We start from the raw sequence: 27166 nt of genomic DNA on the forward strand, positions 1-27166 counted from the left end.
AGCCAGGCAAAAATCTTGAGAGAAAGAGATTCAGCCAAAAGGGTAACTGCAAGTACAAAGGCCCTGAGGTAGGAACTAGCATGACATGTTAGAGGAACACAAAGACGGCCAGAGAGACTGGAGCACAGTGCGGAGTGGACCTGGGGGTGGAAGATAGAAGATGAGTTAGTTCGGGGAAGTGGCACTTTTGAGTAAAGATCTCAGATTTTATTCTAAGTATAATGAGATTCACTGAAGGGTTTTTAAGCGAGAAAGTAATGTGCTCTAGTTTAAAACATAGTGCTGACTGTAGTGTGGAGAATGAATTTGGGGAGGCAAGGGAGGAGGGGGTAGACAGGGAGACCAGGTGAGTGAGAAATGATGGTGTGAATGAGAATAATAATGCCGCTGGTAGCAATGGAGAGAAAAAGAAGATCATATTGGAGATAAGTTTTGAAGGTAGGACAGGCAAAACTTGCTGATGGATTAGATGTGGACACAAAAAAATTAAGGAAGCTTCCTAAGTTTTTAACATGAGCAACTGGGGTGGATGGTGGGCTAACTATCAAGTCAGAGAACACTAGCAGGGGAAAAAGATCAGGGAGATTAATCAAAAGTGTGGTTTTGGACCTGTCGAGTTTGAGATGCCTATCAATGGCCCAGGTAAAGATGCTACTGCTAGAAGGAAACAAACAAGGTGATGTGATGGAGAATTATGGGGGCGAGATTGAGGGCAATTGTCTTTTTTTCTTCCCCAGACTCTGAGAGGCTTCCTATGTTGGAGGAATTATACATCATGTAAGTCTTTGTGGGTGGGAAACAAAGTCCTCCTTCCGCCATAGAAACAGGAAGTTCAGACATGAGTCACTTTCCTAGCTTCCCTTGTAGCTCAGGCATGATCATGTGACCCAGGCTCAGGCAATTAGATGCAGCCACCTTGGACCCTGGGAACTAAGGAGGCAACAAAGCAGGTACTATAGAGAACTGACTCAGTTGCTGGCCGCAGCAACAGTGCCATTCCCAGGGACAGCCAACCAGCAGCTGAGATTTCTGCAGTGGTAGCCATGGTGTCCACAAGAGCCACCACGTGTCTTTGTATTTTTTGGCTGTGATTCTGACCGGGAAACCATCTTTTCCTTTGCTGTGGCTTGCACTAAAAATCCTGAGTGATGGGAGAGAGTAGGGCTTAGATATTGCACTAAGGAAAGACTCCTTTAAGATGGTAATATTTAAGCTGGGTTCTGAAGACTGAAAAGGAGCCAGCCATGGGAAGGAGGTGGAAAGGAGTATACTACACAGAAGGAACAGCAAATCTAAACTTTGAAGTGGGAAAGACCTTAGCATGTCCTCAGAGCTGGAAGAAGGCCCGTGTTCCTGGAGGGTAAGAAGCAACAGTGAGAGGTGGGCTAGATGAGGTCCGTTTCCTCAAAGAGCCAGGATTCCAAGCCACCTCTGCCTGGCTCCAAAGCAAAGACTCCATCCAACCCTTCCCTGTAGCCTTTCCCCTCCCCCACTTTTGGAACTCTGCCTGCGCTGTTGCCACGGTCGTCATGGTGATGGGTGCTCTGCTTCACTCACTCTTCAGGCCAGGAAGGAGTTGCGTGTCGTTGGGGGTCCCTAGTCCCTCCTGGAGAGGACCTCGGGCCAGGCGAGGACACCAAGCAGGGACCATGCCCGTGTTGATACCACCGGTTGAGCACAGCCAGGACACGCGTGTTGGGCCTCCAGCATGGCGCGAGGCGACCAAGGCCTTGACACAGAAGGCGCACCAGCTGACCGACCGCTGTGGGCAAGAGGCGGTGACCATGTGGCAACCCAAGGACAGCGTGCGGGACCCACACGTGGCGCGCCACCTCTGCCGGGCCGCCTACATCCTGCCCTGGCGCTTCCGCGTGGAGATGCTCAAAGGTGGCAGCACCATGGAGAAGCCACCGCCGGGTGAGGGCGTTACGTTGTGGAAGGGCAAGATGAAGCCGCCTGCCTGGCACGCGCGCCTGCCGCTGCCCATACACCGCGACGCGCGGGCCCTGCAGACGGCCGAGGTGGTGCACGCGCACGCTCGTGGGGCGCGCCTCACTGCCGCCCGCCTCAGCCGCGCCCAGCACCAGATCAATGGGCAGCTGCGGTTGCTGCAGCGCCAGCGGGAGGCTACCGACCACAGGCTCAGCGAAGTGCGCAAGGCACTGCTTATTAACCAGCAGAGCGTCAAGCTGCGGGGCTACCGGCCCAAGTCTGAGAAGGTGGGACCACCATTCCCCCCAGCCCAGTCGCAAAGACTGAGGCCTCCGCTCCCAGATGCTCAGCCTGGGCAAAACCCACCCTATAGAGAGAACTCTCCAACCCGTCCCAGCTCCATTGAGTGAGAGCACAAGAAAATACCCCCAAGATGAGGTGCCTTTGTTCCCAGCGCCAGAGGCGGAGATCCTCCCAAAGAGATGAGATTCTCAGGCCCCTTGCCCCAGAGGGGGAATCTATCCCAGTCTCCCAGCCAGGGAGAGAAGGTGGGACCCTTGAGTCAGGCTAGATGAAATCCTTCCCAAAGAGTAAAATCTACAACCCCCAGCCCAGACATGAAATCACCCACCCAGTCCGTAGGCGCAGAGGGTGAGACCCTCCCACAGGCATGAGACCCTCAGTGCCCCAGTCCCACTGAAAACACACACGAAGCCCCCAGCTGAGCAGCGTGGGTGATGTCCTGGTCCCAACCCAGATGAAACTCTCCTCAAAATGCTTATTTTTAAAACCCTAACCAAAGTCCCCCACCAGCCTCAGCAAGTGAGAACCCCTCCCGGGGCCTCACCCAGGGGGAAAGGAGCAGATTTTGCCTAAAGATTGAGACCCTTGGACTCCCAGCCCCTGCACCTGAGACTTAAGCCCCTAGCCAGGGGGAAAGTGTGAGACCCCTAGTCCCAGCCCTGGTGAAATCCTCCCCCTAAAGTGAAACCCCAGACCCCCACCCCAAAAGGGGAGAATATTCCAGCCTCCCTGGGGAGAGATGAGACCCCACCCACAGAGGGGGATTCCTAGTCCCAGCCCCCAGATCCAGATAGAGAGACCTCAAGAAGGCAAACCCTCATCATCCCTATGATGAGACTCCTCCACTTCTAGCCAGGGAGAGAAGATAAGACCATCACCAAGGAAGGGGGACCCTCAGCCCCAGAAAGTGATGATGACCTTTCCCCAGGTTAAGTCACTTCCATCCCAGCTCACTGGGCTCCTACCTGTAAAAGGGAGAAGCCCCCAGCCCCGCTCTCTAGAGGGTAAGACCTACCCCAAGTGAGAGCCCCCTAAAAGGTAAAGCCTTCTCAGAGAGTGAGATCCCCAAAAGGCGAGAGTGCCCCCAACTCCATTCCCCAAAGCCAGAGTTTATGAGGTTGGCAAACCCTCTACTACCCTGGAAGGAGAACTCTCCCTCCAGCCCTCTCCCAAAGGTGTGAAAGAGTCTCTCGGGCTTCTCTGGTGGCGCGGTGGTTGAGAATCTGCCTGCCAATGCAGGGGACACGGGTTCGAGCCCTGGTCTGGGAGGATCCCACATGCCGCGGAGCAACTGGGCCCGTGAGCCACAACTACTGAGCCTGCGCGTCTGGAGCCTGTGCTCCGCAACAAGAGAGGCCGCGATAGTGAGAGGCCCGCGCACCGCGATGAAGAGTAGCCCCCACTTGCCGCAACTAGAGAAAGCCCTCGCACAGAAACGAAGACCCAACACAGCCATAAATTAATTAATTAATTAATTAATTAATTAATTAATTTAAAAAAAAAAAGATTCTCTCCTTGTTTTCCAGATCCCTGACAAAGCTGACAGGATGCTTACCTGGGAGAAAGAGGAACTAAAGAGAATGAAGAGGAAGATGGAGAAAGATATGGAAAAATCAGAGGCCCTGCTCAAGGTTGGGAATACCTGGGGCCCCTTTAAGGGAGCTGCAGGGGGACCCTTGGCCACCTAATGGGCAAACTGCTCTAACCTTGGGGACTGTAGCAACAGCAAATCCCTCAACCCACACAGCCGCCCCACCCTGACCTGACATTCACTGTATTTCCACTTTATGGAATGGAAAGACTGGAGCTCTGAGAGCTGGAGTTGGGCCTCAAAACAGCAATGAACATCCCCCTCTGTGCCAAGCCCTGTGCAGTCATTAGGTCTTTAAAACCCTCCTGTGAAATAGAACTATGCTCCCCTCATTAGAGATGGGGAAATTGAGGCTCAGAAAGACGTGGCCTCACCCAAGGCATGGAGCTAGCCAGTGGTAGGGCTGTGGTTTCAGCTCAGGTGTCTTTTTTTTCCAGCTTTAGCAAGATACAGTTAACAAATTTAAATTGTGTATATATTTAAATGTACAAATTGAGGGTTTGATATATGTGTACACTGTGAAATAACCACCATAATCACCTCGTGTGTGTGGTGAGAACACTTAGCAAATTTCAATTATAAAAGACAGTATTGTTAACTATAGTGACATTCGGTCCCCAGAACTTAATCATCTTGCATAACTGAAACTTTGTACACCTGGACCAACATCTCCGCATTTCTCTCTCCCCTCAGCCCCTGACAACCACCATTCTACTTTCTCCCGCTCTGAATGTGACTATTTTAGATTCCACATATAAGCGAGACGTTTCTGCATCTGGCTTATTTCACGTAGCATAATATCCTCCAGGTTCATCCATGATGTCACAAATGGCAAGATTTCCTTCTTTTTTAAGACTGAATAATATTTCATTATATATTACATATTATTATATACTATAATATATTGATATCTACATAATATATTAATATTATTGCTATATATTATTAGTATAGTAATAGTATTAATATAATATAGTAATGTTGTTATTACTGGTAATTACTACTATTATTATATTACTGTATTATATATTATATTATATCACATATTCTTTATTCATTCATCTGTCAACAGACATTTAGATTGTTTCTATGTCTTGGCTGTTGTGAATAATGCTGAAATGTACATGGGAGCTATTTCTCTTCGAGGTCCTGATTTCCTCTGGATATGTACCCAGAAGTGGGAGAACTTCCTCATGATTCAACTCAGACGTCTTGAGCTCTTTACACTGTACTATGTGCTCGTCTCTGTCAGCTCCAGCCAGAGATGGTCTCTCAGTGAATCCTTCACTCTTGCAACAAGGATTTTCTTATGAGATCACTAATGGAGATGGGAGAGTAGTTATGTTTCACAGAGCCTATGTGTACTTTTGACTCTTCCATTTGACAAATATTAATCCAGTACCCTGGTGTCCCAACCACCGTGCTTGGCATTGGGGACAAAGTTGTGAACAGTACAGAGCTGGCCTTGCCCTCAAGGAGTTCATATTATAGGGGCATTCAAAGAAGGGACCGGCCAGGGTTGGGAGAGTGGAGTTGGGGGAAAGGATTTAGGAGCTGGTGCACCTACTGTCCGTGGTGCTGAACCTTAATTGCACTCAACCTACGGCACCCCCAGGCCGCTGTCATATTCCTTTAAATCTGGTGATCCTGAAAAATCCTTCAAGGAAGTCTGAAACAGACAAGGGAGAAGACCCTGTGGCCCCCTTAGGGAAGGGCTTGCAAGAGAGAAAGGGAAATTGGGAGGTGGGAAAAGACAGACAGATATAAACCCAGGAGAAAAATGTTCACACCAAATAGACATGTTTCAACTTAAAATCATGAACTCAGATCTCAAATTGACACTCAGAGCTTTCCCAGAGATCTCACCATGTGTCCCTGGAAGGCTTGCTGTCCCACTGTGCAAGTTATTTCATACCTTCTCTTCCTTCAGATCTCTCCAACCCCCTGCTCTTTCTTCATTCTCAATGAATGACCCCAGTGCATGGAAACCACTGATCCTGTGCCAGTCCTATAATTCTGTCTACCTGCCAAACCTACCTTCTCCCCTTCTCCTGCATCATCAATATTTCTTTCTTTATTTGATCATTCTCACCAGTGAACAAATGGGGGGTTATCCTTTAATGGATACAGATCTATTTGGGATGGTGAAAAGTTCTGAAAATGGACAGTGGTGATGGTTGCACATTGTGAATATACTTAATGCCACTGAACTGTACACTTAAAATGGTTTACTTAGCAAATTTCTATGTCTATTTTACCACAATAAAAAAAAAAACTCTTTTGATCCCATGCACCCTTTCCGATAATCCCCATTTCTCTGATTCACTCACTATCCAATCTTATCTGCACATGCTGACCCTCTCACTTCCTTTGGTCAGGAACTGGATCATTTTTCCCCACTGCATCCCTGCCACCTGGCACACTGCCCAGCATACAGGAAGGGCTTAATGAATATTTGAATTCATTAGTGAATGAAAGACTTTTTAAATCCATTTTTTACCTAAATGGATGAATCTCAATGATACGATATTCAGCAAAAGAAGCTGGACATTAAAGGTACACACTGTATGATTCCATTTCTATGAAGTTCTAAATTTCAAAAGTTTTTTCTTAAAGAGTCAGGTAGTAAATTGTTTAAGCTTTGTGTGCAATACGGTCTCTGTCACAATTACAGATGGTCCTCAACTTACAGTGATTCAACTTATGATGGTGCAAAAGTGATACACATTCAGTAGAAACTGTAATTCAAATTTTGAATTTTTATTTTTTCCCCAGCTAGCAATATGCAGTACGATACTCTCTCATGACGCTGGGCAGCAGCAGTGAGCCACAGCTCCCAGTCAGCCGCTGGGTAAATAACTGACGCCCTTATAGCCATTCTGTACCCATGCAACCATTCTTTTTTCATTTTCAGTACATTATTCGATAAATTACATGAAATAGTCAACGGATGCACTTATAGCCATTCTGTGCCCATACAACCATTCTTTTTTCACTTTCAGTACAGTATTCAATAAATAACATGAAATATTCAACACTTTATTATAAAATAGGCCTTGTGTTAGATGATTTTGCCCAACTGTAGACTAATGTAAGTGCTCTGAGCATGCTTAAGGTAGGTTAGGCTAAGCTATGATGTTTGGTAAGTTAAGTGTATTAAATGCATTTCAACATACTATTTTCAACTTACAGTGGGTTTACTGGGATGTAACCCCGTCGTAACTCGAGAAAGATCTATACTTAATTTGGCCAGTGGAGCACAAAAACAGCCAGAAACAATATGTACGTGAATGAGTATGGCCAAGTTCCAATGAAGTTTTATTTACAAAACCAGATGGCCAGTCCAAAGTCTGTAGTTTACTGAGCCCTTAACTAATCTACTAGGCAGCTTAGTGGGAAAGAGGTACAGGGTATCAAGGAAATTTCTGAGGTGATGGAAATATTCTATATTTTGATGAATGTGGTGTTTATATGGATATATATATGAAGTCTTCTGTTTTAATATGACTTTCAAATAATCACAAATATCTAAGGAATGCAATATATTTTATAATAGTGGAAGTAGGATTTGGGTAGGGATGGAGGTCCAGATGCAGTAGAGCCTGGAAAGAGGAACTCTGAAGACAGCTGAGGGTGCTTCATACTGAGTAGAAAAGAGGAAGGGAGACCTGGAGACTAGGGGTCGGGGTGGGATAAGCCCTGAATGCAATTGAGGAGAAGGGATGGCACAAGAAGACCAAAGTGTAGGTACAGCTAAATACCTCTCCACTTCACAGATGGGGAAATTGATGGGGGAGGGGCTTTCTCAGGGTGCCAGAGCAGAGCCAGGCACAGAACCCAAGCAGCTAATACTGGGAACAGGAAAGCTGCCACCTGCCTCTACTGTTCCTTACTCCCCACCCAGGGACCACTGAAGGCTTCTGGACAGAGGCTGAGAGTATTGGGCGTCTGAGCTTCCACTTGAAAACGGGTTGCTCCTTTCCGGCTGCAACAAGAAATGGAGAAAGTCAATTTGGAGGCAGAAACACTTTGCGGCCGCTAGCTGAGAGATCACGGGTCACTTCCCCCAATCTCCCAGCTTACAACTGACCTCTGCCTCTCTCTCCTTCCTCGCTCCCAGACCCTGGCCTCCTGCCGCGACACTCTGGTCTTCTGCTGTAAGGAGAGGCTCCAAGCTGTGGAGCTAATGAACCAGCCGCTGGACAAGGTTCTGGAGCAGGCGGGCCGCCACTCTTGGGTGAACCTCTCCCGTGTTCCCACCCCTCGCACTCAGGGCCTGAAAACCCCGCCTCCAGACCCTGTGGGCACCTATACCCCAGGTAAAACCCCACAGAAAGGAGTCCCCTATAGTGGGTTTTCTTGGTACCCACCTCTCCCCCACTTCTCGGCTGCCGCCTTCCCCGGGTAACTGCCCCCCTTGACCAAGAGAGAGGGCTGCCGGTCTCCAGCAGAGCGCACGTTCTTGATTAGCTCTTTCCCCTGCGCACTCCTGCTTCCCACACTCCGACTCGTTCAGTCACTCCCTGACGCTACTCATACTAACCCCGCTATTGGCCCCTCCCCTGGACTTTCTCCCAGTCCATCAGTAAAGCCCCCTTGCCCAGGGCCCACCACCACCTGAGAACAGAGAGGGGGACGCAGAAAGCCAGGGTTGGGAAAAGGAGACCCTGACACCCCACACGCGTCCCCCCTCCCCACTCCGTCAGAGTGCGCCGCGGCGCTGTGCGAAGCCAAGCGACTGTTAATGGAGTCCAAGGACGCTTTGCTAGATATGGCAAAGAACGAGGAGGACATCCGAGGGCAGCAACAGCAGATAAGCGACCGCGTGTGCGCCTCGCTAGCGCAGAAAATGCGCGAGACCTTGGAGCTGAAGGTGGGCCCCGCCGGCGCCGCTCCGAGTTGGTGGCTGGAGTCTAGGATGCTATGGTACCGAGGAGGGAGAAGGGGGACGCAGGAGGAGAGGGGACAGGAAGCCGATGTGATTCTCCCTGTGCTCCCACCCACCCAGGATAGGCTGAACATGACCTTAGGACTAATGAGGGGAACTATCCACCGGTGCACGAAATTCAACCAGGAGATGTACATCACCCGCGGCCTCGTCAAGGTATGGTTTGGGAAAAGGGTCTGCGGGGATGCGGCCAGGGGCGTCGGGTAGGCTGGGCCTCACGGCTCTACGCACCACACTCCGCCAGGGTCCTCTGTCAGAAAGTCACCTGGAGACTCGAGAGAAACTGGACAGACCTCTGGTTCGCATGTATCAGAGACACGTGGGCACCCAACTCCCGGAGGCCACGCGCCTCGCCCAGGTAAGCCCCTGTCCTTCCCCCTTCCGCGCCTGCCCACCCTCTCCAGGCGTGGCCCTGCCCTGGTAAGACTCCTTTCTCAAGCATACTTAGCCCAGGTCAGACCCCCTCACTCAGGTCTGTGAGTCCTTCAACTCCTCGACCAGAAGGATGATCTTCAATACCCACACCTGTCTCAAATAAGTCCCCTCAACCTCAGCTCCAACTCTGTCCAAGGTCCGCTCCTCCCCTCAACTGCAGGTGCATCCCCTCCTTCATACCCGCCCTGTCACAGGTCCTTTTCCAAGTACATTCCGGCCCAGGTGTGTAACTCCCAACCCCCTTCGAGGCTCGCCCCTCCTAGCTGTGCTCCTTCCCAGGCGAGGCCCTTTCACACGCACACCCGACTCAGATGTGCTCCCCCCCCCCCGCAATCTGAGGCCCGTCCCCTCTTCAGCTGTTGTCCTTTCACACGCACACCTGGCCCAGGTGTGTCCTCGCATCCCAGATAGCGCCTCGCTGCGGCTCGCCTGTCTCTCGACACGGCCCCTCCCCGTCTCCAGGGCACTGACAAACTGCAGCGCCGCATCTCGCATGTGGAAAAGAACCTGGAGGAGCTGCTCTCCATGCGCAGGAACCTCACCTGGAGCCTCAACTGCAAGAAGATCGGGCAGGACGTGGACTACAGCGTGGTGCGCTTGCGCCTCCGCCAGCGGCACCCGCACGTGTGCTACGAGCAGGCGCAGCGCCTGGTCAACGACCGGGACCCACGCACGCCGCCGCGCGCGCAGTCCAGCATCGCCCGCAAGTGACAGGCGCACCGTCGCCCCAGTCGGCCACAGCCCAGCGGCCCTCCCTCTCTCCTGACCCATCCTCTCTCCGAGCTCCCTCTAGCAGAATTATAATTAAAAATAACCTAATAATTACTACTTATTAGGCACCTACTGGTCACTTACCCTACAACACTTTATAGGTCGTGTATCCTGGAAGTTAATAGAATGGATTTGGCCACCATATTTCTAGGGTTCAAATGCTGGCTCCCCGATTTCAGATTGTGTGGCCTTAGGCAAGTCACTGTTCCTCTCTGGCCTCAGTGTCTCCAGCCTGTAAAATGTAGAATTACAGCATTCAACCTCGAAGCCTTGTCATAAGGATAGGAGTTCATACATTTAAGACCTACAGAATGGTGGCTGCATATAAAATATCCTCAACTGCAGGTGAATTGTTATTCCCATTTTACAGTTAAGGAAGGTGAAGCACGGTGAGGTTAAGCAGATGCCCAAGGTCATGCAGCTAGTAAGTGGAAGAGCTGGCATTTTAATACCTAACTCTACAGCCTGCTCTCTAAGCAGAACTCGGATTCTGCCTTTCCTGACAAAACACACACACACAGGGATGAAGCTTCCCTTGGAGCTCTCTCTAGTGGAGGCTGTTTATATTCCCAGACCCCAAGCAACTCCAGTGCAGAGGTGGAATTGAGCCCTGCCTGCTTCCCACTGCCCTTTTCTCCATTTACCTGGGGGAGGGGATACTTCAAAATTCACAGCATCCTTTATTAAGCCCCTATAAAGCGCTGGGTTCTGAACCAGGTGCTGAGAGCGCAGCAGTGAGCAAGGCTGACATGGTCCCTGCTCTCAGGGAGCTCACAAGTTGATCAAGTGCAGCCAATATCTTCCTTTTGGATGCAGCTCTAGTGTGGTCTCCTACAGGAAGCCCACCTGACTGCACCCACCCATTCAGGCATAGTTCAATTTCTCCTCTCTGTTCTCTTGGACACCCTCCCATCACAGAACTCTTCACACCAAGCTGTGATAATCACCTGCTCTCATAGGAAGATTCCAGCGTGTGGTGTACATAGAATAAGGGGTGTTCATTCAAGCCACAAATATTTCCCAAGCAACTGCTTCATGCCAGGGACTGTGTTAGGTGCTGGGGATACAGCAAGGACCAAATCACACATGATTCCTCTCTCATGAGACTGGCCATGCATATGCTAAAAATCGCCCTCACGTGTATTACCCTTTTGGCAAAGTCACATGGTCACAACCGAGCCCAGTCAACATTTTACAGAGAAGGAAATGAAGTTCAGGAAGGTGAAATCATTTGCCCAGGGTCATAGAGCCAGCAAGGGACAAAGCAGGATTTAAACCTGGGTCTGAATCCATGCTCGCTCTCTCTTGCTCCAGACGACAATCATCCATGGGCTCACCATGACAACCGAGTGTAGATGGAGCAAGTTATGCTCGTTTGACAGGAAAATACACAGAAAAAAGGGAGAGCTGCGTGCCCAGGATCACAGAGCTGAGGAGTGGGGCTGGGGGTTCAAACCAGCAGTATCTGACTCAGAGTCCTTGGGCATCACAGCCAGCTCCCTTATCTCAAGAGGGACTGCACAGCCTGGGGATCATCAGCGGCTCCCTGGGGTTCTAATTTCCCTGGGATTCTAATTTCCCTGGGAATGTTCTTCAGGCACTTCCTCCCTGTACCCATCAGGATGCCAACAGGAAGCAGATAGCACACACAATTTGAAGGAATTTTAACGAAGAAACAACAGCTGATCCCCATGACTCAAAGATTCTGTATTTGTGAATTCACCTAACTCACTCAAGTTTATTCGAAACCCCCAATACCGTGGCACTTCCCCGATCATTTGAGAGCGTGCACAGAGCTGTAGAAGACTTTTGCGTCCGGACCACACAATCCCAGAAGGTACAGCAAGGCAAGGCTCTGCCTTCCTGTTTCAGGTCTCATCCCTAAACAAGTGTCCTTTTCGAGTCTACTTTTTGGCACTTTTTTTTGTATTTTTGGGCTTTTCGCTGGTGATTTCACTGTTTTAAACAGCTCCTAATCATCATGCCAAAGTGCTGTCTCGTGTTGCTAAGTACAAGAAGGCTGACACGTGCCTTACAGAGAAAATGCGTGTGTTACACAGGTTCACTTCAGGCATAAGTTAGAGCGCTGTTGCCCTTGAGTTCAATATTAATGACTCACATTAATGTATAATATTTTTATTGAGCAATATATAATTAAATAAGTCATCTTTAAGCAGAAACACACATAAGACAAGGTTATGTATTGATCAGTTGACAAAAATGGGACCAGAGGCTCACAAGAATCTACTTTTTGTGTTTCTCCTGGGAGTGATGATTCAGTATTTGGGCAACTTTATAGAACATAACCTCCATGAATAATGAGAATGGACTGTATTTGCAGAGGTGTAGGCAGGATGTAGGGAAACCTCAAGGGATAACACAGTACCCAAGGTGTTACTTATTGTGAGGAGCCATATTTGCCACTCGTAAGTATGAAGGGGCAAGGTGGTCAGAAGGAGAAAAGTACTGTCTGGTGTTCCTAAGTGCAAGAAGGAAGGAAATGCCATGTGGATGCTGGGGGAATAAATGCCTCTATCCCCTCTTCCTCTCTTGGCCACTGTTCTCTAATGGTCAAAACAAAAGAGAAAGGGAGCACATTGGCACAGTCCATCCATCCTCCTGGGGTATAGAGCCATCACCACCCTTCTGACTTTTGAGCCCCTTCCAGGTCCTTCCTGGGCCTGGGGACTGTCCCCTTTGTCTGCATCTTTGTCCATCCATCTTCCCCAGAAACCTTACATGGGGATGCAAATACTCCCTTTGCATTCAATGCCTTACCCTCTGGGTTGCAACCTGCCACCCTCATCCTAGCCGACACAGACCCAGTTTGTCACCTCAGCTCACCCAATACTCCCCAACAGCATTTGTACAATCCCCTCAGTTGCCTCGGAGCTGAGATTTTGGCTGCCGCCCCTAAGTCGAGCTGTGGGCCCCCAGGGAGCCTCTCAGTGACACTAAAAGGTGAATGTTATCACCCCCATGTTAGAGATGAAGAAATAGAGCAGTGGCAAGACTTAAAATGCCACCCAGCAAGTGAGGGGTTAAGTCTGGACTTTTAAAGGTATGGGGTTGCCCCACATGGGGATACTGCACTGCCCCCAAAGAATGGTCCAGGTGTCATTTGCGTGAGAACACCTACAGTGCCCTTCAATGATACAGATTCCTGGGCCACACTCCAGACCTACAGAATCTGAATCTCAGGGGACAAGGTCTAGGAATTTGCATTTCTAATGAGTCTGAGGCACACCATGTTTGATATGCATTCCCTCCCTGCTACCAACTTCCCAGGGCCGACTTCTGCATTGGCCACAGCAGAGACTAGTGGAGGGACCCACGAAAATGTTTTCTTTTTAATTTCTTTTAAAGTCAGAAGAAACATACAACTATATAAAAATAAGTATATAATATATTTACACTATGTACAATATTGTATGCCGTATATGATTATATAAAATATTATAAATATTTAAATTATTAAAATTATAACTTCCGCCTGGATTATACTTATCTTTATACCAATGCAGGATTTTTTTCAATTTTTTAATTGTGGTAAAATACACATAACATAAATTTACCATCATAACCATTTTTTTTTCTTTTTAAAGTCAGGTTTACTGAGGTATAATTTAAATACAGCAAAATTAACTCTTTTAGGTGTACCATCATAACCATTTTCAAGTGTCTGGTTCAGTGACATTAAGGACATTCACACTGTTATGCAAGCATCACCAGCCATTCATTCCTCTTTTCATCTTGCAGAACTGAAACTCTACCCCCATTAAACAATAATCCCCTATCCTCACCTTCCCCCAGCCCCTGGCAACCACCACTCTACTTTCTGTCCCTATGATTTTGACTACCCTAGTGACCTCATATAAGTTATACAAATGCAGTTTTTAAATGATTTTTTAGGGACTTTCCTGCTGGTCCAGTGGTTAAGAATCTGTCTTGCAATGCAAGGGACGCTGGTTCAATCCCTGGTGGGAGAACTAAGATCCCACATTCTGTGGGGCAGCTAAGCCCATGCACTGCAACTACTGAACCCACGCACCACAACTAGAGAGCCCGCATGCCGCAACTAGAGAGAAGCCCGTGAACTGCAATGAAGAGCCCTCATGATGCAATGAAAGATCCTGCATGCCACAACTAAGACCCAACAAAGCCTAAATAAATAAATAAATAAATATTTTTAAATAAATAAAATTTTTTTTTAAATATTTTTTTATCCTTTTTTACAGAGGAAGGGGTCCATGAAGGTGAAAGTTCCTCAGGCCCATGAAAACCATAATTGGGGCCTGCAAGTTCTCCCTTGGACATTGGGTGTATCCCTGTCATTCATTTAGTCGCTCAATCAACATCATTCAGTAGCATTAACTGAAGCCAGCCACTATGCTGAGAACTAGGGGGTATTGTTTGCAATCAAACACCCTGTTGATTTGATTCCTAATAATTTTGAATCCATCTGTTTTCCTCCATCCCCTGCCCCATGTATCCCCTTCACCTTCCAGTTTAAGGCACCATCAGCTCTTGCCTGGATGGTCCTACAACCTCCTAACTGGGCCTCCTGTTGCCGTGTTTCCCCCTGATACACAAACACAGCTCAGCCATGGCTTATAAACAACAGACAGCCATTGCTCACAGTTCTGAAGGCTGGGAAGCACAAGATCAAGGTGGCAGCATGGTCGCATTCTGGTGAGAACCCTCTTCCTGGCTCATAGCAGGCACCTTCTCACTGTGTCCTCACATGGTGGAAGGGGCCAGGGAGCTCTCTGGGGTCTCTTTTATAAGGACATTAATCCCGTTCATGAAGCCTCCACCCTCATGATCTAATCACCTCCCAGAGGCCCCACCTCCTAATTCTATCATTTTGGGGGGCTAGCATTTCAACATATGAAGTTGGGGGGAGGCACAAACATTCAGACCATATCAATCTGACCTCACCACCCGCTCCCCCCCCAGTCTCATGCAACTCCCCCACCATATTCTGACACCTGGCGCTTCAGTCATTTTTATTTCTGTGTGAGCTTCCTATTGCTGCTGTAACAAACTACCACAAACTTAGTGGCTTAAAACAATGCAAATTTAGATCTTACAGTTCTGGAAGTCAGAAGTCCAAACTGGATTTCACTGGGTCAAAGTCAAGGTGTCCACAGGGCCATGATTCCTCTGAAAGTTCTGAAGGAGTACCCATTTCCTAGCTTTTTCCTGCTTCTAGAGGCTGCCTGCATTCCTTGACTTGTGACCTCTTCCTCCATCTTCAAAGGCACAGCAGCGTCTTTAAATCTGACACTAACTCCTTGCTTGGGTCATTATATCTTCTTCTGGTTCTGACCCTCTTGCCTGCCTCTCGTAAGGAAACCTGTGATTACACAGGACCAACCTGGGTGATCCAGAATACTCTCCCCACCTCAAGATCCTCAGTCACATCTGCAAGGTACCTTTTACCAAGTAAGGTAACATATTCACAGCTTTGAGGGATTTAGGCATGAACATCTTTAGGGGAGGTGGGGGAAGTGAGCGTTATGCAGCCTACCACAGTTTCTTCCACGCTTCAGACTTGCCCCCAAGCATTTGCACACGTTACTCCCTCTGCTTAGAAAATTCTCTCCCACAGTGGTATATGAGTGGATGGAAGTTATACTCATTCTGCCATGCATGTAGACAAGTTTTAAGAACATTGGTTATAAAGATGTCTCTAAGACTGCTACTTGCAAGCTGCACTGGGAACAGTGCTACATCAGTGAATGGAACTTATACCCATTCTGCCGTTCATGTAGTGTTTAAGAACACTTGTTATAAAGATGGTTCTAAGAATGCTACTTGCAAGCTGCTTTGAAGACAGTGTTATATCAGTAAATTAAAGTTATAGCCATCTGTAAAGCATGTAGAAAAGTGTTTAAGAACTCTTGTTATAAAGATGTTTCTAAGAATGCTACTTGAAGCTGCATTGAGGGGAAAAAAAGAAAAGAAAATTCTCTTCCTACCCCTTTTCCAGTCTAGTACCATCAGTTTCCCTGGTTCCACAGACTGGATCAAACCCCTATATATACACTTCCATAATACCCTGCACTTTTCCTTATAATTCTTGTCCCATTTGTGTGTGATAGTCTAGTAACTATCAAGCCCCTGAAGTACTGCCTTATTTTTAGAGCTCTTGGAAGCAGACCTGAAAACAAGAATTCAAGTGTAAGAAATTTATCTGGAAGGCAATTCGAGGAAGTCCCAGGATAGGAGCAGGGCAGTGGTGCAGGGAAAAGAAGGCAGCCGGTAACAGGTGTTAAACAAATTACCACCATGGGCAACTGAGGCTCAGTCCTGCTGGGGACCTCTCAGAGACTGTGGAGAGCATGCATCTCAGAGTTATTCCAACCAAGGAGCAAGGAGGCTGGGGTACTTATCCATCAACTCTAGTCAGTCATAGATTGGGGGCTGTGCTTCTGGCCTTTGCATGGACCAAGCAAGCTTCAGTGGCCAGAGACAGCCTTCAGGCAGGGAGCAGAAGGGGCTAGCAGTTGGGAAGGCCAGTGTAGTGTGTATGGGGATGGTGCCAAGGAGATATGGGTGTGGCACCAACATCTGTTGCAGGGAGGGATCATATCTGTCTTACTCCTCTGTATCCCCAGTACCAGGCACATAGCAAACGTTGGGTAAATACTTGTTACATGAATCAATGAACAAGTGGATTAACTTAAAGTTTGCAGAGTGTTTCTATGTGTGTTGCCTTATTTAATTTTCAATTTTAGAAACATAAAGATTTCCTTGTAATTAGCTGGTTCACCATGACTCTGCTAGCTCCCGTATTATCTTCCCAGTTTTCCTGGAAAATAAGAGACTGGCAGAGGAAGCAGTACAGCATCAGCTGGGGAGACAGGCAGACCTGGGCTTGATCCCTCCTAGCTGTGTTACCTTAAGCAACTTGTTTAACTTCTCTGAACCTCAGTTTTCTCTTGTGTAAAACTATGATAACAGAATTACTTCTCTCAACAGGTTGCTGTCAGGATTCATTGAGGTGATACTGTATATCATTTACCCCAGTGCCTGGTAGTAGAGAGGTCTCCATAAATAGTAAAAACTCATGTTCTTTTTTTATTATTGAGGGGAAATTCACATGACTTAAAATAATCCATTTTAAAGTATACGATTCGGTGGTAACTCATTGAATTCACAAGCACCACCACCTTCCCTGGTGGTGCAGTGGTTAAGAATCCGCCTGCAAATGCAGGGGACACGGGTTCGAGCCCTGGTCAGGGAGGATCCCACATGCCGCAGAGCAACTAAGCCCCTGGGCCACAACTACTGAGCCTGCGCTCTAGAGCCCATGTGCCACAACTACTGAGGCTGTGCTCTGGAGCCGGCAAGCCACAACTACTGAAGCCCGCGCACCTAGAGCCCGTGCTCCACAACAAGAGAAGCCACCACAATGAGAAGCCCACACACCACAACGAAGAGTAGCCGCCGCTCACAACAAGGAGACCCGCACAGCAACAAAGACCCAACGCAGCCAAAAATAAATACATAAAATAAATATATTTTTTAAAAAAACAAAAAACAAAAAAAAAACTGAGGAGCGTCACATAGGACTAAATTCAGCATTCAACCCCTCAAAAGCCTTTTTCAAACTTTACAGCTTATGCTATTAGTGTTACATGTGATTTGTTCATGAACAGGCATCACTTATGAGCCAATGTTGTACTTTAAAAAAAAGCAACCAGCTTGAAAAAAAAAAAAAATGTACTGAGGAGAGTCACATAGGACTAAAACAGTAGTTCTCAACAAAGTTCTCAGTAGTTCTCTGTTTTTGGATAAAAACAGAGATTCTCAACTAAGAGCAATTCTGGCCCCCAGGGGACATTCAGCAATGTCTAGAGGCATTTTTGGTTGTCCCAACTAGGAGGTAAGAGGTAGGGGATGCTCCTGGCATCTAGAGAGCCCAGAGGTGCTGCTAAGTGTCCTACAGGGCAAAGGGCAGACCCCCACCATGGCATAGAATTATGCTGGCCAAAAACAGTTAACTGTGTTAAGATTGAGAAAACCTGGACTAAACTAAATGCCTCTCAGAGTCATCTTCAAAGTCAAAAATTCTGTCTTCTTAAGAGCTTTATTGAGGACTAATTGACAAATAAAAGTTGTATCTATTTAACAAGTACAACTTAATGTTTGGTATATGTATACTTTGTGAAATGATCATCGCAATCAAGCTAACACAACCATTACCTGGCATAGTTACTATATTCTTCTTTGTGTGTGTGTGGTGAGAACACTTAAAATCTACCCTCTTAGCAACTTTCAAATACGCGATACAGTATTGTTAACTATAGTCACCATGCCGTTCATTAGATCTCCAGAACTTATTCGCCTTGCATAACTGAAAGTTTGTATGCTTTGACCAACACCTCTCCCATTTCTTCCTCTTCCCAGCCCCTGGCAACCACCATTTTACTCTCTGCTCCTATGAATTTGCAAAGTCAAAAATTCTTGATCAAATCCTGGAAGGAAATATAACATGTTGGGAGTCTTTATTTCAGTTCGTCCTTCTTTCAATTTTGGCTAACACCCCAAGATCCTTTCATAAATACTTCTACCTCAGACTCTAGGACTTCTGAGCAATGAGCAGTTCTCTCCATCAGGTCCAAATGCAGTGACTCGTGTTCTTGTGGTTAGTAAACCAAACAGTGATTTATCTGCCCCATACACATCAGATAATCAGTGTGGGGATTCAACAGGAGAGTGGTGATTTAAAACCCCCCCTATGAAATGGGGAGAAGAGTTAACACAATCATGTGTATTACCAAATGACAAATTCTTCTGTGCAGAATATTAAAGACTTTCTTCTCTGGCAATCAAGTAGGCTCCTTTTGTTCAAGAAAAACTGAAGTTGTTTAATGACGTATATGTGCAGCTAGTAAATAAGTAAGTCTTAGAGATCTAATACACAGTATAGTAATTACAGACAACTGTATTATAAACATTAAACTTCCTAAGAGAATATATCTTCCTTGTTCCCACCACTAGAAGAAATTGTAACTGTGTAATGCGACAGAGGGGTTAGCTGACACTACCCTGGCAATCCCATTGAAACATAAATGTATCAAATCAGTATGTCGTGCCCCTTAAACTTACACAATGTTAGATGTCAATTATATCTCATTTTTTAGTGGTAGAAAGCAAAACTCGATTAAATTTGAGAGCTGAGAACTTTTTCTTTTTAACTTGCAAGGAAGTCACCCCTTCAGAGGACTGGCTCTCAGAATTAATACTGATATGTATTTAAAAGCTAAACCCACAAAAGTGTGGTTATTTTGTTCAGTATTCTAATTGTTGGGGGGGAATAGCAATTCCTTATTGTGGTTACGTGTAGGAGTCAGCATTGCAAAAAATCAGCAATACATTGTTTTCTTTTAAGGAGTCAGCAACATACAGTGTATTAGTTATCTATTGCTATGTAACAAACTACCCAAAGATTCAGTGGCTTGCAACGACATTTATTATCTCTCAGTTTTCTGTCCAAAAGTCTCTCACCAGGCTGAGGTCAAGATGTCAATTGCGGCTGTGGTCTCATCTGACAGCTCTACTGGGGGATGCTCTGCTTCCAGGCTTACTCACAGTGTTCTGGTAGGATTCAGTCCTCACAAGCTATTGGCTGGAAACCTCCCTTTGTTCCCTGACACATGGGTCTCTGCAACCTGGCAGCTCCCATCATCAAAGTGTGAAAAGGAAGGCAAGTGAGACGAGTCAGAGAGAGCAAGACAAAAATTACAGTCTTTTGTAACCTAATCTCAGAAGCGACGCCCCATTGCTTTCAAGATATTCTATTTATTAGAACTGAGTCACTAGGTCTAGCCACACTCAAGGTGAACAGGTTACACAAGGGAGTGCATACCAGGTGGTGGGGACCATTGGAAACAATGTCAGAAGCTGCCTAACACAGGTCCCAATATTTAGTCTATTGTGGGTTTAGTACTAAGCAAAACTTTTGAGTGATTTAAGAAAAGACAAGGTGCAACTCAGGGGTGGTTTTCTCAGGATGCGAGGTGTTTTTCTGACGTTGCTATGTGATGTGCATGTTTAGCCATGAAGGGAAAAGGGAGAAGCTGATGGTAGGTTGAACGTTTCACTTTCTCACTTCATTCTTCTGTTTTAGAGAAATTTCCTTACCCACTGTCCTCCGTGACTCCTGGCTTTGCCTCTGAGAGGTCTTCCTTGCCCATCATTCTCCCAAAATATATCTTAAGTGGGCGTAAGAGATGGAAACTTGAGGAGGGAGGGTGCACATTTCAAAGGTCATTTCCTGCTAGTGTAGATTTAGAGCCAGAGGATGTTTTGGGGTTTGAACAATTATAGGCTTTTTGACAAAAAAACACACTTGTAATTTCTTCAATAATAAAATTCTCTCAAAAAATTAGTAGACTTTCAGTCTATTGATTTCTGGTCAGTTCCATGTGTAAGGAATAACTATAGCCAATGAGTTCATCTAAACATACTTAATATGCTTAAACTTTAAAGATGACCCCCTCTCTCTCTCTTTCTCTCCCTCCCTCATCAAACTCTCCTTCAGCAGAGCTTTGATTCCTACATTCACAGTGTTCTGCAACCATCACCACTATCTACTTCCAAACACATTTTCATCACTGCAAAATAAAACCCCGTCCCCGTTAAGCCATTACTACAGATTCCCCCCCTCATCCCAGCCCCTGACAACCACTAATCTACTTTCTGCCTCTGTGGATTTGCCTCTTCTGGACATTTCACATAAAAGGACTCATACAGTATGTGACCTTTTGTGTCTGGCTTCTTTCATTCAGCATGATGTTTTCTCCTTCAGCACACTGGCTGGCTCCACTCTGAGTCCACCTTTTGTTTTTATACGACTTTGCTGACAGCGGCAAGAAGTAGTCCACACACTCCGACATTTTAAGTTTTTTAAAAACCATTTCCTCTAGAGCCACAGGCACTGCACACATTGTAATTAACAGCCTTACCAAATGTTTTATCACAGTAGAACATGAGTGACTAGCTTTCTAGCATATATACATGCATCCTCACCACTTCCTGCTAAGCCAGGTTTTCTCAATCATGGCACTGTTGACATTTGGGGCCAAATGATCCTTTGCATTGGGGGTCTGTCCTGTGTATTGTGGGATATTTAGCAGTGTCCTTGACCCACTGGATGCCAGTAACATCTCCCTCCAACTGAAGACAACCTAAAATGTTTGCAAACTTTGCCAAATATCCCAGGTGGAAGGGCAGAATTGCAGAATTGCTGCTGATTGAGAATCACTATACCAAGCCAACGTCATAAATTTGGGGTTCTGTTGAGGAAATACTTTTCTCCTGGTACCAAATTCTGTATTAGTTAGATTATGGATTTGTTTTTTAAACCACAGAGACCCAGCACAACAGTGTAGCAAGGTAAAATTTAAAGTTTGCAGTCTAGGCCTGGAATGAGAAAGGGGTCTGCATGATTACCTTGCTATGGCTTTCACCTTGTATTCCACGATGGCTGTCCTCCTCACACCCGTGGTAAACAGGAAGGATAAAGGAAGAAGGAAGTGAGCCCTGGGACCCTGAGCCTTTCAGCCAGCCACATTGGGACCCAGTCCTGACCACCAAGGTGACACCAGCTCCAGGACATCTGCTCAGCCAGCCAAGCCGAGATCGAGCCCCATCCACCGGTGGTCCATCACTAGCCCTGAAATGCTGCCTCACCCACCAGTGGGCCAACACCAACTACGGGATCCTCAGGACCTACAGCTAGAGACCCCAGGACCTGGCTCTGCCCACTAGTGGATACCAGCACTGAACCCTCTCCACCCCAGCCCCGCTCACCAGCAGGCTGACACCAGGACCGGGACTTGCCAGGCCATGCAGCCAGCCATGCTGAGACCCAACCCAGCCCACCAGCAGCTGGCAGCCTCTACACTAGGCAGGGCCTGGCAACCAACTGGGCTAGGGGTCAGCCATGCCTACCAGCATCCCCACATTAGTCAGCCCACCAGATTCCATGGAATTCTATGGAAGATGGTGAGGAATGTTCTGGAACCTAGAAGGGATGATACAATACATGGAAAGGGATTAAATCACCTCATTTACAAATGGAGACGTAAGACCCAGAAATCTGATGCAATTCGACGCAAGTCTCAGGTCTCACACTGAGCTTGTAGAAGGTTAGGGCTAAAGTTGAATTCCCCCGACTCCCTGTTGAGAACTCTCTTCATGATTCCATTCATTTTCTAGAGCTGCAGTCAGTCTGAGGAATCAAACCATGAGGCTATGGCTTTGACATGTAGGAACCAGGACACCACTAGATCCTTGAGAAGGAAGATCTCAACTGAGGATGGGCTGGGAGGACACGGAGAATCCTGAGAGGCTAGGTATGGCTATGGAACTATATTCTGGCCAATGAGACATGAGTAGAGTGATATGTGAAATATCTCAATCATTCCTGTAAAGGAAAGGAACATGCCCTGCCCTTCCCCTTTCCTCTTTCCTGCAAACTGGAATGTGGGATGTGATGATGGGAGCTGGAGCAACCAGTTTGGGCCACAAGATACAAGCTGCATATTGAGGGAAGCAGAGCAACAAAATAGAGGGAGTTTCGCTCCCTGGTGATTGCTGAGCTTCCATTCCAGGTTTGCGCCATCTATCTCTATTTTCACATGAAATAAAAAAAGATCTTCTATTTCTTTTTTATTACAACTATTTTTATTTGTGCTTAATTGGTCAAAACAACAAATACATTATAAATATTATAAATTTTGGTAAATGAATACAAAACACAAGAAGTAAATTTTTTATTATCTATTATCTTTTATTTTTATTTTTTTAATTTTTATTGGAATATAGTTGATTTACAATGTTGTGTTAGTTTCAGGTGTACAGCAAAGTGACTCAGTAATACATATACATATATCCATTCTTTTTCAGAGTCTTTTACCGTATAAGTTATTACAGAATATTGAGTAGAGTTCCCAATGATCTTCTATGTCTTAAGCCAGTTATGACAGCCAAACATTTTCTAAATAACACACTTTTAAAAATATCATTCCTGGGCTTCTCTGGTGGTGCAGCGGTTAAGAAACCGCCTGCCAATGCAGGGAACATGGGTTCAAGCCCTGGTCCGGAAAGATCCCACATGCTGCAGAGCAACTAAGCCCACGATCCGCAACTACTGAGCCCGCGTGCCACAACTACTGAGCCCACGCACCTAGAGCCCGTGCTCTGCAGCAAGAGAAGCCACCACAATAAGAAGCCCGCGAACTGCAACAAAGAGTAGCCCCCGCTCACTGCAACTAGAGAAAGCAACGAAGATCCAACACAGCCAAAAATAAATAAATAAACAAATAATTTCTTTTTAAAAAAATATATCATTCCTTTCAGTTCCCACCTTGTGTTAGCAGAAGTCCAAGGCCCCTTTTGTCGCTTTGCTCCAGAAGCATAGCCATGCACCACTAATCAGCTTTCTGCTCCCACCTTCCCCAGTTCATCACCTGAGTCACCTACTGACTCAATCCTTACATTTCCCTGCAAACCATCATAACCCTATTTGGTGAGAACTATCATGAGACCTAATGATCGCTGTTTTCTGGGGTAAGCTCTGAGTGTCAGAGTGGCCTGGAAATAGCAGAGCCATCTTGCCCTGGGAGGGCCCTGCTTAATTTTCCAGCCTTATCTCTCGTCCTTCTATGCTGCAGGAATTAGTAAAGAACATGGACACTAGAGTCAGAAATCCATTCAAACTCTGGTGTTGCCGAGTATTCACTGGAAAACCTTGGCTAGCTTATTTAACCTCTTCATGCCTCGGTTTCCTCAAAATATAAAATGGTCATAATCAGATGGTTACTACACTTAATGTGGTGATGATTTTGCAATGGATACAAATGTTGAATCATTACGTTGTACACCTGAAACAAATATAATGTATGTCAATTATATTTCCATTTTTAAAATGTTCATAATAATAGTTTTTACCTCACAGGGCTATGAGAATTAAATGGGATAATCCATTTAAAGTGCTTAAGATAGTTCCTGGCACACAGTGAGCACTCCATAAAAAGACAGGACAGATTCTGACCTGAGTAATCAGAAGTTTTATAAAGGAGAAGACCAACGTGTAATGGATGCATAAAACTAGGAAGTCCTTACCCAGTGGGGAGAAGGCAGGTCATAAAAGGTTGCCCTAAAAAAGCTGACATTAAAGTTGTCACCTGAAACATGAACATGAATCAGTTAGGTAATAAAAAGGAGAGTGGGTCAACATCACTAATGATTAGAGAAATGCAAATCAAAACCACAATGAGGTATCACCTCACACCAGTCAGAATGACCATTATCAAAAAGTCTACAAACAATAAATGCTGGAGAGGGAGTGGAGAAAAAGGAACCGTCCTACAGTGTTGGTGGGAATGTAAATTGGTACAGCCACTATGGAGAACAGTTTGGAGGTTCCTTAAAAAACTAAAAATAGAGTTACCATATGATCCTGCAATCTCACTCCTGGGCATATACCCAGAGAAAACCACAATTCAAAAAGATACACTCAAAAAAAAAAAAAAAAAAAAAGATACACTCACCCAATGTTCATTGCAGCACTATTTACAATAGCCAGGACATGGAAGCAACCTAAATGTCCATCTACAGATGAATGGATAAAGAAGATGTGGTACATTTATACAATGGAATATTACTCAGCCATAAAAAAAGAATGAAATAATGCCCTTTGCAGCAACATGGATGTAACTAGAGATGATCATACTAAGTGAAGTAAGCCAGACAAAGACAAATATTATATGATGTCGCTTATATGTGGAATCTAAAAATAAGATACAAATGAACTTACATACGAAAGAGAAATAGACCCACAGATATAGAAAACAAACTTATGGTTACCAAAGGGGAAGGGGGGCAGGGATAAATACGGAGTTTGGGATTAACAAATACACACTACTATATATAAAATAGATAACCAACAAGGACCTACTGTATAGCACAAGGAACTATACTCGATATTTTGTAATAACCTATAAGGGAAAAGAATCTGAAAAGGAATATAGATAGATAGATAGATGATAGATAGATGGATATAGATAGATATAGATATATAGATATATAGATATCTGAATCACTTTGCTGTACACCTGAAACAAACACAACATTGTAAATCAACTGTACTTCAATAAAAACAAGACAAAACCAAAAAAACTGCCTAGCCTAAAGCCTTATAAATTGAGGAGAGAGTTCTCTGGGTTTGATTTTGGTGGTCTTGGAGCTACTTATCTTTCTGAGTTCTGACACTACGACCTGCAGCAACTGGAGGTTGAGGTGGTGAGATCCTATTACATTCCATTTGGAGGAGTCACTTTGGGCCAGAAATCTGTAGGGCTGGCTTCTGCCCCTCCGTGTCCATTCACGCCCTGGACCACTCCCCCATCACCCTCCCTTTGGCTTCCTCACCAGTCCCAGGGCCTTTTGTCCTCATTGATTCCATAGCTAAGCCACTCTTTCTCATGGTCACCCCCATCCCACACCTCTGCCTGGAAGATCCCCACTCAAGCAAGTCTCTTCCTCAAGGAAGTCTTCCCATATCCCTTAGTAGTCTCAGTTAGTCTAAGTTCTCAGAGAACCATACTTCTCTCCTTCAGCATACTTATTTTAACTCCTGATTATGTATTCATTAGTGTGTTTGTTTTGCTAATGACTGTCTCCACTCAATAAATGTAAGGTCCAAGACAGCATGGATCATATCTAATTTTTCTCCATTATATTCACTATGCCTGGGACATAGTAGGCAGTTAATAAATGTAGCAGGGAGGAGAAAAGAAAGGAAGGAGGGAGGGAGGGAGGAAGGAAGGAAGGGAGAAAAAAAGGAATTAAGGAAATAAGAGAGGGGGGAAAGGAAGGAAGGAAGGGAGGGAGGGAGGGAGGGAGGAAGGAAGGAAGGGAGAAAAAAAGGAATTAAGGAAATAAGGGAGGGGGGAAAGGAAGGAAGGAAGGGAGGGAGGGAGGGAGGGAAGGAGGGAGGAAGGAAGGAAGTCCTACCTAAAAATGGTCTCCCCATTTTTAACACTCTTTGTGTAACACCATTAAACATTAAAGTTGTCACCTGAAACATGAACATGAATCAGTTAGGTAATAAACACTCAGTGTTTAATAAAATCAGTTAGGAAAAAACACTCTTTGTGTAACACCATTAAACATCCCCCTGGCAGAAGCAGCTCTATATGTTGCCCACAATCAGGAGCGCTTCATGACATCAGCATTTGGAAGATCTGATTTCACATAGACATTTCGACTTCTGGTGGAAAAACCCCAGAAGGACTCAGTATCTCATCAATAGATCCCCTTGAGATTCAAGATGTCCTATCAGTTGACAGGTAGCTGACAGCACTGGGACTTCATTTCTGTCCCTCTGTGGAGAAGTGATCTTGTGCTGGCCTAAAAATATCATTCCTATCTCTTTCTTCACCCATTTCTGAACGCAAAAACATATTTGTGACTCTTCATTGCAAGAGTAACCACAGTTGCCATTTCTGCTTATTCATGGCACTAATACCTGATAATTAATCTTTTGTATCTTCATCTCGTGCCTCATTAATAGCACAATAAGCATCATTCATTGCTATTAAGTCATTGCTTCCCACAGCGGTGTGAGCCTGGCCCCTCCCCAGAAGACTTAGCTCAGGTCATTGACAGTATCGGTTTATGACCACCTCTTTCCCTCCTCCTTTCCTCCACCCTCATCACGAAAAAGACATACGGTGCACACACCATGCTGTTTCCAAAACACCAAACGGCTTACCAGAGCCAATCTCCCTGTGTATAGTGAAGAGGCAGGTGTACTGGGGCGTGGCAGGGGCTTTTCCAGGTCACACAGCAAGCTAGCGAGATCAAGTTAGAGTCTTCAGCTGCCATCCAGGTCATGGATGTTGGCCATCTCAACTAGGAAGTGTTGTTGGAGAGGAACAGATGAACTCAAGAAGTATTCAATATTTAAGAAGTAAAATAGAGTGCTTTCTAAATCACGGACACTTTTCTAAGGGCTTTGGGTAGATTAAGTCCTCACAACACTCAAGTAAGGTGGGCGGTATTATCTCTTATTCACAGACAAGGACTCTGATCCACAAAGACATTACATAATTCAGGTCACTGGGGTCAGGCATCCAACCCAGACGGTTTGATTCCAAAGCCTA

General features: G+C 45.8%; 1 protein-coding gene and 1 long non-coding RNA gene across 2 annotated transcripts; one reads left to right on the forward strand and one right to left on the reverse strand.

Annotated features, from left to right (window-relative positions):
* Positions 1–1535: 1535 nt before the first annotated feature.
* CCDC105 (coiled-coil domain containing 105) lies at positions 1536–10020 on the forward strand. The gene is made up of 7 exons (XM_036848209.1): positions 1536–2219; positions 3762–3866; positions 7947–8145; positions 8533–8699; positions 8835–8930; positions 9019–9132; positions 9672–10020. The coding sequence occupies exons 1-7, from the start codon at positions 1536–1538 to the stop codon at positions 9918–9920; spliced, it is 1614 nt and encodes a 537-aa protein (XP_036704104.1). The 3' UTR covers positions 9921–10020.
* On the reverse strand, positions 7206–26911 carry LOC118893058. The gene is made up of 3 exons (XR_005019403.1): positions 26776–26911; positions 10065–10212; positions 7206–7811 (listed from the first exon to the last, which is right to left on the reverse strand). It is a non-coding gene; the product is annotated as an uncharacterized LOC118893058 (long non-coding RNA).
* Positions 26912–27166: the final 255 nt, after the last annotated feature.

This window comes from Balaenoptera musculus, chromosome 3, assembly GCF_009873245.2.
Source record: "Balaenoptera musculus isolate JJ_BM4_2016_0621 chromosome 3, mBalMus1.pri.v3, whole genome shotgun sequence".
NCBI classification, from domain to species: Eukaryota; Metazoa; Chordata; class Mammalia; order Artiodactyla; family Balaenopteridae; genus Balaenoptera; species Balaenoptera musculus.